This window comes from Gopherus evgoodei, chromosome 1 (assembly GCF_007399415.2).
Source record: "Gopherus evgoodei ecotype Sinaloan lineage chromosome 1, rGopEvg1_v1.p, whole genome shotgun sequence".
In the NCBI taxonomy this organism is placed as follows: Eukaryota; Metazoa; Chordata; order Testudines; family Testudinidae; genus Gopherus; species Gopherus evgoodei.
The window spans coordinates 19,361,158-19,374,576 of NC_044322.1; the positions used below are offsets into that span (position 1 = coordinate 19,361,158).

General features: G+C 46.4%; 1 protein-coding gene across 1 annotated transcript in view; it reads right to left on the reverse strand.

Moving 5' to 3' along the window:
• The window catches only part of CTSC (cathepsin C), a 37,739-nt gene that overhangs the window by 13,211 nt on the left and 11,109 nt on the right, over nt 1-13,419 (reverse strand). The window contains exon 3 of the mRNA XM_030559026.1: nt 1,419-1,585. Within this exon, the coding sequence (XP_030414886.1) occupies nt 1,419-1,585 (167 nt within the window). The remainder of the gene's footprint in view (nt 1-1,418; nt 1,586-13,419) is intronic.

A 13,419-nucleotide genomic window follows, 5' to 3' on the forward strand; every position in this document is an offset into this window, starting at 1 on the left:
GGAGAACTCTCTTCAGTCAGCTTACTGTCTTCATTAAAGCACCACAGCAGCGCAGCTGCACCAAAGCAGCATTTTAAGCATAGACTTGCCCTGTGGAGTGGGGGAGAAACAAATATCAAGTCAATCATTTCTCCCTTTTTACCTTAAGTAGTCCCAGTAGTTTAAAGAGGACATTACATGGGACTATTTGCCTAAAAGGGATTATTTGGATTTAAGAAAATCCAGGGATGACCACTTCTTAACCTTTTTCTTTCAAATTTCCACACCAGTGCTTTAGATTTCCAGTTTAAATCCTTCTATTCTATTAGAACTGGGCTGATGCTAGATTAAGGTTCAGAGTTTGAGTGTGCCTCAGAGAGCCAACTGGACAAGCAGACTAGGTTATTTAGACAGAGGTTCTTCAGCTTTTTCAGGCTGTGGATCAAATCTCAATCCAAAGCTTGACAAAGACCACCTCTCCTTCTATTTGGATTTGTGACTGACTAATATCCAGCAACCACAGTAATTTCTTATGTTGAAAAGTAAGGATATTCTCCATTTAGCTTTTAGCCGCTGGAAATGAGTGGCCGCCCTCAGACAATACTTAATCAGGAATTATTGCTGCAGATTCTGCACGTATAGTCCAGGAAGCTTACAAACATCTCCAGATCTTTTTTAAAACAGATTAAATGTAGCTTTCCATTTTGTCTGTGACTACAGTTGATCTTAAAGATAGCATGCCAGATCTGAAGAAAATGGAAACCCTGTCCACTAAACTGCTCCATCACCACTATTTGCTTCCCTCAGGCCTAAGGAATTTAGTTTCATTTGGACCACAAACTTGCTGTGATACTGTTGGGGGGTGCAGGGCTCCAGGTAACTGGCAATATGGCGTGGGGTCAGAAGTTTACATTCTCAGGCCTACGACTGCCTTTCGAGCTAAACAATATGTTCCTTTAAAGTTAGCATGAGTACATGTAATCATTTATCATTTTCTTGTGTTCTTTTGTTTATGGTACAAGATGTAATCGATCAAAGGGGGGGGTCAGTAGTATGGGTTAAGGATATAGTTAATTAAAAGATCCGGTAGTTAATGAATTGTAAATGATGAATTGTAGCACCTGTGAACATCTTTGTAAACAAGTAAGGTATATAAGACATGGCAATGGATCGTGATTGGTGCATGATCTGAGATTTTATATCTCCTTGCACCTTATTTGACTCAAATAAAGATACTTGCTTCTCCACTCTGGTGTGGTCATTGGGGATACGCACACCGGGCAAACGAACCCCAACTGTTGCCCCCTGCAACAATACTATAGCTTTGTATCTTGCCCCCGAGCCAGTCTACTCATTTTAATCTGGAACTTAAAGCACAACTGCTGTTGTCACCGTATTTCAAAATAAAAAGTCATCCTCCATTCACTGTGTGCACTCACCTTTCCCTTGGTTTATGATGAAGGAGCTGCTTCACATGAATGCTGGAAGGAGAGGGCGAAACTTTCTTTCCGATAAAACATGCCCAATTATGGCCTAGCACATCATGCACCCATCCTGGAAAGGTCTCATGGCAGTAACTGGTTATGTTTTGTCCTTCCTTTTTGTACTGTAAACCAAACAAACTCCGTTAGACACATATACAGCCATATCAAGATTCCTGCGTTTAAGGGGTGACATCTGTAATTTGCTACTAAGCCGCTCTCCACAGGACAATGTATCAGTTGTAGTCTGGAAGAATCTTATTGGCAATACACCCTGCTTCAGCATATAATAGTGTGTCTGGAGGACATGCACACTGTCGTATCAGTGCATGTGGGGAAATGCACTCTGGACATCTGAGAAGACAGACCTAGGAGGAAAGCAAGCCAGCCACCGGACAGAGTCCTGTCCACACAATAAAGTTAAACTTATGAACTTGTTATATGAAGACAATCAGGTTCTAGCTTGGCTTGTGGCAAGGGCGAACCACATTTAGTGCTATGGTTACCAACCAAGTCCTAAGCTGGTACAAACTGGTTAAAATCAGTATTTCAGGCAGGGCATTAGAATCCTCTGCACTTCTGGCCCTCAGGAACTGTGGCAATAAGAATAGGAGTACTTGTGGCACCTTATAGACTAACAAATTTATTGTAGCATAAGCTTTTGTGGGCTACAGCCCACTTCATCGGATGCATGTAGTGGAAAATACAGAAGGAAGATATATATATATATATATATATATATATATATATATACACACACACACACACAGGGACCATGAAATAAGGTCAGCGAAAGAATTGTTACAAAAGACCCTGGTGTGACACACAGCTTTATCTCCTTATAGTTCTTCAGACAGCACTGCACCTTCACACTGCCTAGTTTTTCCATTTCAGAGAGCTGGACCAGAAGGCAAGTTTTCCTCTAGTGTGTGAGTGGTGTTAACTACATGTAAGCAAACAGGTTCACCTTAACAGTTTAAACAAAAATTTATTCTAGACTCCATCCCTCCTCCATGAATGTTGATTCAAAGAAGGCAGCTTCAAAGAACAGGTGATGTGTCACTGAAATTTATTTGCATATAAATACTGTATTGATTTGCTAAATACAAATACTATTTCCAGTGCATTAAAACTTCAATGCTTCCCTGTTGTTCATCTTATCTCTGAAAGCCAACACTCATTCCACGTTACACCCTCTGGTATTTCACCAGTTAAAAGTGGGGTAAAGATTAAGTTATCTAACGAGATCAATCTCTCTGCCCAGCCTTATAGTAAAGCTTTGATATCTTACTTTCTGGATTAACAGGGCTTTGAAAGCAGAATACTCAGCTTTAGAAAGAGGGAGTGTCAAATGAGTTGTGATGGTGAGAGATTCTGTTTAGGGCCAATTTACACTAGCATCTGGGGAACCACTGCAACTATGTTGTCACTTGAGGGTATGTCTACACTGCTAAGTTGTAGACAAAACCTTTGTCTTTCACCAGCACTTTAAAAAGTCCCCCCCGCCCCCACCCAAAAAGACATGGTTCTCCCTCCTCCCTGCTTGGCTAGGGGTGGAGAGAGTTGTGTGTCTGTGTATGTAGTTACTGCCTAGTGAGAGCAGAGTCCCCTTTGCTGTGCCTAGTTAGCTGTGCAGACTGGGAGAGGAGGGGGGAACATGCTAAGGTGCGCCAGGGCATGCTTCCGCCCTCCCATTGGGGGGGTGGCTGAGGATATCCCCCATTTCCTTCTCTTCTCCCCCAAACCTGCTCTGGGGGATCGCTGAGGAGGCCAGCCCTGGCTCTGTCTCCCTGCAAGAAGCTGGCACCAGGAGGCCTGACTGAGGAAGCCTTCCCCCTGTTCTCCCTTCCCTTGCAGCAGCTGTGTATGGGGGCCTGATTACTTGGGGGAGGGGACAGCTGAGGAGCACTCCTCACAAACAACACACTCTGTTGGCTGGCCACATCATACAAGTGCATGAGATATGTGAGGCCCCTCTACTCTCTCCGCCTTGGTGGGAGGCGGGGAGGAGGGAGACACTACCTCCTCCTTTCTGTCCTCCTCTCCATATCCTTTAAGGCACGGGAAAGACACAGCCTAGCCTCTCCGTGCTCCAGCACAGCAGCATATGGGGGGTGTGGGGAAGTCAGGGGAGTTCAACCAGTAAATGGAAGGAAACATCCCACTAATTTGGGGTGCGGAGGAGGTTTGGTTTAGAGCAGGACCTCAGGAGCGGGGACCAAAGCCTGAGCCCACCATCTTGGGTGGGGGGCCCAAAGCCAAAGCTCAAGGGCTTCAGACCCGGGCAGGGGGCCTGTAACCTGAGCTCTGGTGTCCAGGGCTGAAGCCCTTGGGCTTTGGCCCCAGGTGGTGGGGGTTGGGCTTCAGCCCCCAGCAAGTCTAACGCCAGCACTGGTGACCCCATTATAACAGGGTCACAATCCACTCTGGAGTCCGGACCCACAGTTTGAGAACGCTTGGTTTAGAGGAAGTGTGTGTGTGTGGGCTGCTGAGCTGAATCAGGAGCAGAAGCAGCTGCTGCTGTTTCCTGGGGAGTTCCTGGGGAACTTGCTATTGGAAGGGAGTTCCCAGGGCAGAGGCAGGGTCGGATTAACCTTTTGTGGGCTCCCATAGAGGCAATGGAGCACGGCGTGGGGAGGTCAGTCCCCAGAGCGAGGGGCCAGCCAGAGGTAATGGGGCCTGGCAAGGCAGGGGCGGCTCTGCTCTGCCCAATGCGAGGGCACTATATACTAACCGGCAGTTTCCAGACGCACAGTGGCCTGCCCAGCCCTGTGCTGCCAGCATGTCCCTTCCCCTTCGGGGCAGTCCTACATCACACCACACAGCCCCTCTTCCCACAACACCCCCCCTTCCCACAACACCCCCCAACTTCCTATGGCCAGACCCCTCCCGGACCCACTATGCCCAGTGCTTCCCTAGACCAACCTACAAATGTACAGTGCCCTGCACAACACCACCCCTGCCCACAGCCCCACCACAACTGCCCAGCAGCCCCCACAGAACCCCCACTTCCTAGTGACCCAACACACAGATCTTCCCTACCCCTTCACAGCCCAGTCCCCAGCCCTGACCCCCAAGAGACCCACTCCCCCACACCCTGCCTCTCGGCCACACTCATGGGCCTGCTGGAAGGGGACTGTCTGCTGGGCTGAGCCGGCAGCACAGCCAGAGCGATCAACCAGGCCAGGTCCTGCCCGAGCCAGACTCCCTCAAGACACCCTTGCCTGGAGGGGCCCAGCCAACTCCCCTATATTGTCCTCCTGCCCCACCCCCACCACCTGGCTGGGACTGGCCCGGCTTCTGCTCCAGTCCCAGGCGGCTCAGCTCCGGGGAGACAGATGGGGCCCCACAGGTGGTAGGAAGCAGAGACTGCCCAGAGCCAGAGGTGCACTGGGGTCTGGCCAGGGGGCTAAGAGGAGCAGGGGTTGGGACCGGGGGCAGAGAGGAGCCCTCGGCCAGACGGCGGGTAGGCCAAGAGGAACAAGTGGTGGGCAGGGGGAGCCAGCAGGGACTTGGAGCGCAAGCAGAGCAGACCAGGGGCCTCTTCTGAGCATGGGCCTGGCTCGATGGAGCCACGGTAAACCCGTCACCGGGCAGAGGTGTAGGAAAGCAACAGCAGGGCCAATCTTAGGGGTGAGCGCTGTGGTCAGGAGGGTGGCATGGTCAGGAGAAAAGGAGCAGGGCAGGCCTCCGGTGTGAGGCTGCACAAGGCAACTCGGGACAATGGGGAGGGAGCAGGACCCGGGGGCAGTGGGAGGGAGCCCGGGGAGAAACTGGGCCTGTGTTCCCGCTAATTTTTTAGATCCATGTGCAGAATTAATTTTGTTAATCAATATGGAGGTGATATGTGACACATCAGCTTCATATTGATGCACATAACAAAATTCAGGTGGTGGGGGTGGGGCCAAGGGGTTTGGAGTGTGGGAGGGGGCTCAGGGCTGGGGCAGGGGGTTGGGTGCAGGGGGTGAGGGCTCCGGCTAGGAGCGATAGCTCTGGGGTGGGGCCGGGAATGAGGGGTTTGGGAGGGGGCTCAGGGCTGGGGCAAAGGGTTGGGGTATGGGGGGGTGCGGGGTGGGACCAGGGATGAGAGGTTTGGAGATGCCGGCTATCCCAGGGCTGCGGCAGCGAGAGAGGACTCCCCATCAGCCCCCCTCTAACCACACCAGTCGGGGCCAAGGGAGGGGCGCCTCTCTCCGCCGTGGCACATCCACGCTGGGGGAAGAGGCCTCTCCCCCTGCCGCAGCCCTGAGTCCCTGCACAGGGCTTAATAGGCAGCCACGCAATTTAGGAAACTTAGTAGCGGGGGTAGGGGCACCAAAATGCAAGTCCACCCAGGGCACCATTTTTCACTAAGGCCGGCCCTGTTAGCTTGTTCTATTCATTCCATCTTACTGTGCAAATAAACAGACAGTGTCTGAGGGAAAAGAAATGCAGTCTGCTGAATACCTTGAGGGGCGTGGGGGGGCGTGGGGGGGAAGGGGTCAAACGATTTGTTCTACAGTCTGGAGGGATTCTGCACAACAGTGTTCATAAAGCCCAGACGTTCTGCATCACAAGCAGAAAGTTATTAAATTAACATTGATAAACATTCACTGTGAATGCACTGTACTCGGCACTCCCTGAATAGCGCTGTTCATGAGGAGTATTGACCTTGAATCTTAAAAATCCATAGCACCCGCTTGCCATCCTCCTTCTAACAAGCCAGACACAGGCCCACAGCATTTGTCTTGTATTCAAAACAGGATGGTGGCAACACTGGTTGAAATCCCAAGCTACCCGACTCACTATTTATTTATGTGATCTAACAGTATATACCTAGGCTCAACAGGACCTGCATTTTAGTCTAAAACTGCCTCCCTGTCTTCTTTTGGTGAAAAAACTTTAGGCTTTCTTTATAAATCATGAAGAAACATAAGAGGTCACAAGCCCAATTTTATTCCCTTTGCTCCAGGCCCATCCATCTTCTGGAACTGACTAGTTTCTATGTGGAACTTTTAGTGGTTTCATTGGTTTTAAGCAAATTAAAACTCAGTCTTTAGAAACGAAAATCATTGACAGATTTTATTCAGACGAATACAACACCTTGGTGTATAACAGCACCATAAATAGGATATTACAATAGGAGAATGTGAAATTACCTAGTGACTCATATCCTTCTAATAAGCAGCCTTAGGTATTTTGTCCTCTTTCCTTGCCTCATAACATTTTCAGTAAATTTGAACATTCAACACTGAAATTTCATGAACTTAAGCAAAAACTACAGATTAAATAAAAAATAAACACCTTGTCTTAAACCTACAGGAACTAGGGCTTTAAAGCCTTCCCTTTTTAATAAGTATTTTATGCCAGTGCTGCACTGGTATAGCAGAATATACCCTCAAGCAGGCTTATTATAAGCATATGATGCAGTTCAGAACCTGAACGTCGTCATTCACAGAATTGAAGATACATGTTCACTTCAGCTGTTTGACATGGTTGCTAAAAATGGCTGTGTTTTTAACACTTGGCAACTAATGTATTAAAAAACTTAGTGTAGACAAGGTAAGTTGTATTTTTAACACACATTAGCTGGGCAAAGTAAACCCTAGTATGTGTTAACAATCTTTTGCCTTCTTAGGCTATGTCTATACTATGACAAAGGGTAGGGTTTTAGTATATTAGCTAACATAAGCTCCCGGTGTAGACAAGGCAAGCTGTAGTTTTAACACTTTCTGGGGTTTATCTTGACTTAGGATAACCACATTTCCCTATGCTGAATACAGGACACCTGATAAAATTACTCGTATTCAAGCCAGTTCAACAGTAATCACTCCGAACTATGCAGTACAAACATTCAAATTAACATCAAGTTGACTGAGCCCATTAAAAAGAAATACCGCACAGCTGGATTATTTTTATTTACCTTCTTATCTTTAAGGCTTTAGGGTTCACATGGGGAGGGGTGACACACACCTAGCCCCCACATACACAGGGAGAGGTGACACACACACACTCTCGTACACCTCTCTCATACAGCAGGGGTGACTGACCAGCCCTCCTCTCCATGCCTGGCTGGGCCCCAGGATGGACCCACCTCTCCTGGTACCTGGCGTCATGTCCCAAGGCAACACTTGGGGGGGTGGGCACGGAGGGTCACAAGCCCCCTCTCCCCAGATTTCTGCCAGGGTTCACATCAGAATGTGGCCAGCAGCAGCCTTTCAGCACTGTGCAGGAGGGAAGGGACGGGAGCTGCTTCCAGCTGCAGGGGGTGGGGGGAGGAGGAGGAAGAAGAGGACAAGGACTTGGTCTGTGTCTTTCCAGAGCTCATCTCTTCTCCCTCCTCCGCAGTGTGGTTGGAAGAAGCTTGTCCCTTCGTGCCTGCACAGTGTTGAAAAGCAGCTAACACCTCCAGGTTGCTGCTGGCCACTGATATAACTCAGCCCCCTCTGGCTACAGCATGGGCAGGAAGGGGTTAAGCCCTAAGGATGTCTTGTGCATCAGGGTCCAGGGAACCTGAGTGCAGGTACTTCAGCAAAATGCGTCATGGAGCAATCCTGCGCTCACTGAGGACAGGACCCAGAGAGTGGGTGCTTAGCCCTGGGGGCTGCTGCAGACCCTGAGGGTTCGGGTCGTGAACAGGCTGGAAATCACTTCCCCCCCCTTACAGTTTGCCTTGTCTACACTAGGAACTTCTGTTAGCCAATGTGCAAGCCCACATTTATCATAAAGTGTAGACACAGCCTAAGAAATGAAGAGATTTTTAGTCAGATTATTAGTTAACTATTGTAACCTCCAATGTGCAATTAACATTTTGGAGACAGGAAACTTTTGTTGAAGATTCAGCATCTCTGCCCTTTCAATTAAGGCAAGAGCTATACATCTTCAGATGTACACAACCAATCCAACAAAACATGGGAAGATAAGTTTAGTCCTCATATCTCAGATACAAGCAACAAAAAATGTCTTTCAAAAACCCCTTTCAGGCATACTTTTTACATACGACAGGAGTCCAAAAGAGACCAATTTATTAAAATCCTGAGGTCATCTTTAAGACATGAGTAGCCTTGCCTACAAATTGCATGAGAAAATAGTGTGGTATTCTACTGAGATAACTAAGGCCAGAATAAACTTTTGCAAACTGGAAGTGAAACAAAGAAAACTGCTGTCAGTTAATAGCACAGATGTACAAGTGGGTTGCCAACTTCTTTACGTTTATTTTTAAGATTTATTTTTCCAGCAGAAAAACTACACCCCCAAGAAAATGTGTAACACTCTTCCTTATTGCTCAGCCTTGGATTTCTTCATAACTGCTGCTGCTAGGGAACAGTGATTTAAGGTGAAAAGAGAATGCAGAGCACTGTCCACTAGAGGTCATAGCAACAAACAACTAATGCAGCATTAAAATCCCATGAGATCTTTACTCCTGGGGGCATTCTGCACCAAAACATTAAAAATTCTGCACACAATATTTTAAAATTCTGCAAATTTTATTTGTCAAAATAACACTACATAACAACACCGGTTTCAATTATTTTGGCAATTTATTTCAAAATACCTGGCAGAAAATATGTCTGTAACAATACAGACACACACAAAAATTCCCCCCAAGGAGTAGAGAGTTAAAGAAACCCCTCTGACAATCTAGTTCCTATTTTTCTGCCCTCCTCCCCCACACAGAGCCCAGCTGGGGGGCTAGACACCCACACACACACCCTCCGAGCCCAGCAGCTGTCCCACCACAGCCAATACACCGAAACCCCCTTCCCCCCGGAGCCCAGCCACGAGGACTCCTGGCCCAGATATCAGTACCCCTCCTCAGAGCCCATCTGCAGGGCTCCCCCTTGTCCAGATACCCACACCCCCTCCTCTCCCCACAAGAATCCAGCCCAGATATCTGCACCCCTTCCACCCCAGAGCCCAGCCGCAGGGCCTCAGCCCCCTTGCCCAGATACCCACACTCCCTCATTCCCCAGAGATCCAGAGGGAAAAACAGCCTGATGCTCGGTCCTAGGCTTGCACGGAGTTTCCTGCGCACTATTGCCTTCTTCCCTCAGGCCGTGCTGAAAACTGCAGCTGCCAGGAACTCTTTAGCTCAGTGATTCTCAAACTTTAGCAACCTGAGGACACTCATTTTGATTTAAAACTTTTCACAGACCCCCAAGCCTCCCACTCAGCCCTAGGTTCCACCCCACCTCTTCCCAATCCTGCTCCACACCTGCACCTTCTCTTCCCCACCTTTCTGCCCCCTTTCTCCCCGAGCCTGCCCCCTCCCCGCTCCTCCCCCTCCCTTCCAGCACCTCGTGCACGCCACTGAACAGCTGTACTCCGGCTTGCAGGAGGTGCTGGGAGGGAGGAGTAGTTGAGGGAGGAAGGGGAAAGGGTTGATCAGCAGGGCCCACGGACTCCCTGGAGTACCCTCACAAACCCTTGTTTGAGAAACACTGCTCTAGCTCCCTTGCCCCCCTCCCCCCAGCAATGTCTTCTATGTGTGAGCTGGGCTCTGCTGGGTTCAGTGGCCCCTAGTGGCAGCTAGCAGCACTGCAGCCCATTTGTGTGGGGAAAGGAAATTCTGCATGCACTATGTTAATTTCTGCAAAATTCTGCATTGCGCAGTGGTGCAGAATTCCCCCAGGAGTATATCTTGCTACCTAATCTGATTTAAGAGCACAAATTCACAGATTTTAAAGCCAAAGAGGAGCCATCTGAACATCTAGTCTGCCCTCCTGCATACACAGGTAGAATTTTACCCAACAGCGCCTGGTGTGGAGGAAATATTCTTCCCTACTATGTAAGTGAACACGAACTAGACAAACAACCAGTGGCTGAACTACAGCTGCCTTTAAAAATGCATCCAGTCTTCATTTAAAAAGACTCCAAATGATGGGAAATTTACTGCATCCCATGGTACTCTTGTCCAGTGGTTAATTATCCTCACTGTTAAGAACTTGAAACTTATTTTCTGTTTTAATTCTTCTAACTTCATAGATTTTAGGACAGAAGGCACCAATAAGGAACCAGCTGACCTCCTGTATAATGCAGGCCACAGATATCACCAAGTGATTCAAGCATTGAGCCCCTAACTTCAGGTGCAGTGAGAGCACATCTTGATTTAAAGTCTTCTAACCATTGGATATTGTTATTCCTCTGCTAGATGAAAGTACTCCTTTAATGTCATCTTTTCTCCCTTTGTAGTGTATCAGAGGGGTAGCCGTGCTAGTCTGGATCTGTAAAAAGCAACAAAGAGTCTTGTGGCACCTTAAAAACTAACAGATGTATTGGAGCATAAGCTTTCATGGGTGAATGCCCACTTCATCAGATGCATGTGTAGGTCATTCTAGATTATATAATTACAGTTGTTCCTGTTGAGCTTCTTATATTTCCCATTATGAAGCATGTTTTTCAGTCTTACAGATCTTCTCTGAAACCCTCTCTAAAGTTTTCAACATCCTTTTTAAACTTAGAGACCAGAACTGAACACAGTATGCCAGCAGTGAGCATACCAATACCGAAAGAGAGGTAATACTGTCTTCCTGCTCCTGCTCCATATTTCCTTATTTAAATATCCAAGGATCATGTTAGTTCTTTTGCCTCAATCACATACACATTTAAAAATTTCAGGAACATGGTTCAGAGCCCAGCGTGGAATAGTTATGGTAAGCCAAACATCTTTAAGAAAGCCTAACATCTTGAACAATTTTCCCCATTTGCTCCTTTTCTCCTGCAAAATTTATAGTGAGATGCTTAAGATTTTTATTGAGAAAGACCTATTTCATAATTGCAATAGGACTCCAGGGCACATTAATGGGCAATGCACACCTAAATGTTGACAGAATGAGATGTTACCCAGAAGTATACCATTGCATGCTGCTGCCTAATACTGGATTCACTATCTATACAAATGTAAACTACTGGACAGGAAATGCATTTTTGCACTGGCATCAGGAGAGCAGACCAGACAGCTATTCTGCAGCAGAAGGTGGTTTACGATTGTATATATTTATATTTCACACATTAAGGGTAAGCAAACAGTAGGTGCAAGTTATTAAAATCACACTCAGAAGTGTGAAAATCATTAATTTCAATTCACTAACAGGATTAAAAGATGATCCACAAATCTAACGATCCAAACCAAGGTGCATTCAAATTTAAAACCTACCAAGAACATACCTTATTTCTTTGGCAGATCCTGAAGTCTAGGCCCACAACCAGTTATTACTTGCTGCAAATACCCAGCATGCACTATGCTGGTGATGTCTTACACCACTGACCCATGCTTTATCCTTACATTGGTTCCAGCCTGTTTGCAGCCACTTAGCAACCAGGCACTTTAGCCATCATTCTGTGCTCCAGAATCTAAACTGGGATTTATTTATTTTTTTTAAACAAATTGGGTGTGTGGCATTTTTTAAAAACATTTTCGATACATAAGGGTGGCAACAACCCCCCTTTTTAAATTAAAAAATTATATCACGAATGTCAAACGTTAATCTTCTCTGGTTTTGCTGGAGGAGGGTAGGCCTCAGAGGTTGTATATTAGCTCACATCTTAATTAAGGAGGCAGAGATGTTGAGTCATAAGCAGACTTCCTGTCCCCAAAATGTACATTAGTCACTGAGGTTAAATAAGTGTTACCAAAAACTACCATAAAAGACTTAAACACTAACTAAATTCTTCCCCTGTTGCTCAGCTTTCATACTCTAAGCTCTTGTGATGTCACTGTTTTACTAAATCTCCAGTCATCACGTGCTAGGCTCTAAAGATATGAATTTCTAACGTGAGAAACAAGCACTGAAAATTCACTTTGTAAAAACTGTTCAGATCTTAGTAGGAAACGTCACAAACTCATTTTTTCCCTTTTGTAACTCACCTTTAAGAGCCTGTTCTTTATGGTTGCACACATCAACTTTTTAAATATAAGTCAAGTGCCCTTAATACTGAGGTCTGTCTGAATCTACAAATTGACAAACACCTCTAAGAAATGAGAACTGCTCACATTCATATCCATGGGGTGTTGACTAATATCGTGATTTCAACATGAACTCTGATGTAACTATTTCACTGCTGATCAAAGCAGCAGAGAAAGGAGATGCGCAATCATATTAAGATATGTGAGTGGCACCTATTTTGGCATCATGAGAGAGCTGATAGCTTGGGAGAATAACACTTATTTTATCCCCCAGATCTCACCCTACTGTTTTAATATTGCAAAGTTTGAAACTGTTTATTACACAGGACAACAGATAAACTTTAGAAGAGACCCTGTATTATAGAAGTCAGTTCCAATGGGATCTGTGGTAGGTTTGATATAGTGCACGCTGGATTTCAACATGTAGCATACAGCAATTCTATGTGGGCCTAAATTTCGGGACCTGTAGAAAAAACAAGATACATTCTTAAAAAGTTACATGACCCTCTTAATAGCGGGGACCTACAAAATTCATTAGAAGTTCAGTTTTAAGAGGCTTAATCCTATTTAGAAGGGACAGCATAGCTACCTGCCTTATCTTTGCAGTGGTACAGGTCAGGATTAACTCCTGTTGTGTGATAGGTGTGAAAGCCCAAGGACTTGTCTTCACATTTAGTGCTATAGTGAAGATGCTACTACGCTGACAGGAGTGCTTCTCCCATTGGCATAGTAAATCCACTTCCCCAAGAGGTGTTAGATATGTGAATGGGAGAAGCTGTCCTGTTGACGTAGTGCTGTCTACAGATGGGGTTAGGTCGGTATAACTATGTTGCTCATGAGATGCGGACTTTTCACACCTCCAAGCAACATTAGTTAAGTCCACTTAGGTCTGAAGTGTATACCTGACTCAAGTTAAATGTTCCTCCTTCTTTGGGACATCAGTAGGTTGCTATTTATGCAGCACACTGCAAATGCACTGCATGTTTTAAGAGACCACTGCTACAAGATCCTCCCCTTTTCATACGTTGCAATAAACATTCAGCATAAAAACTATGACTTGTGACAAATGGGAGC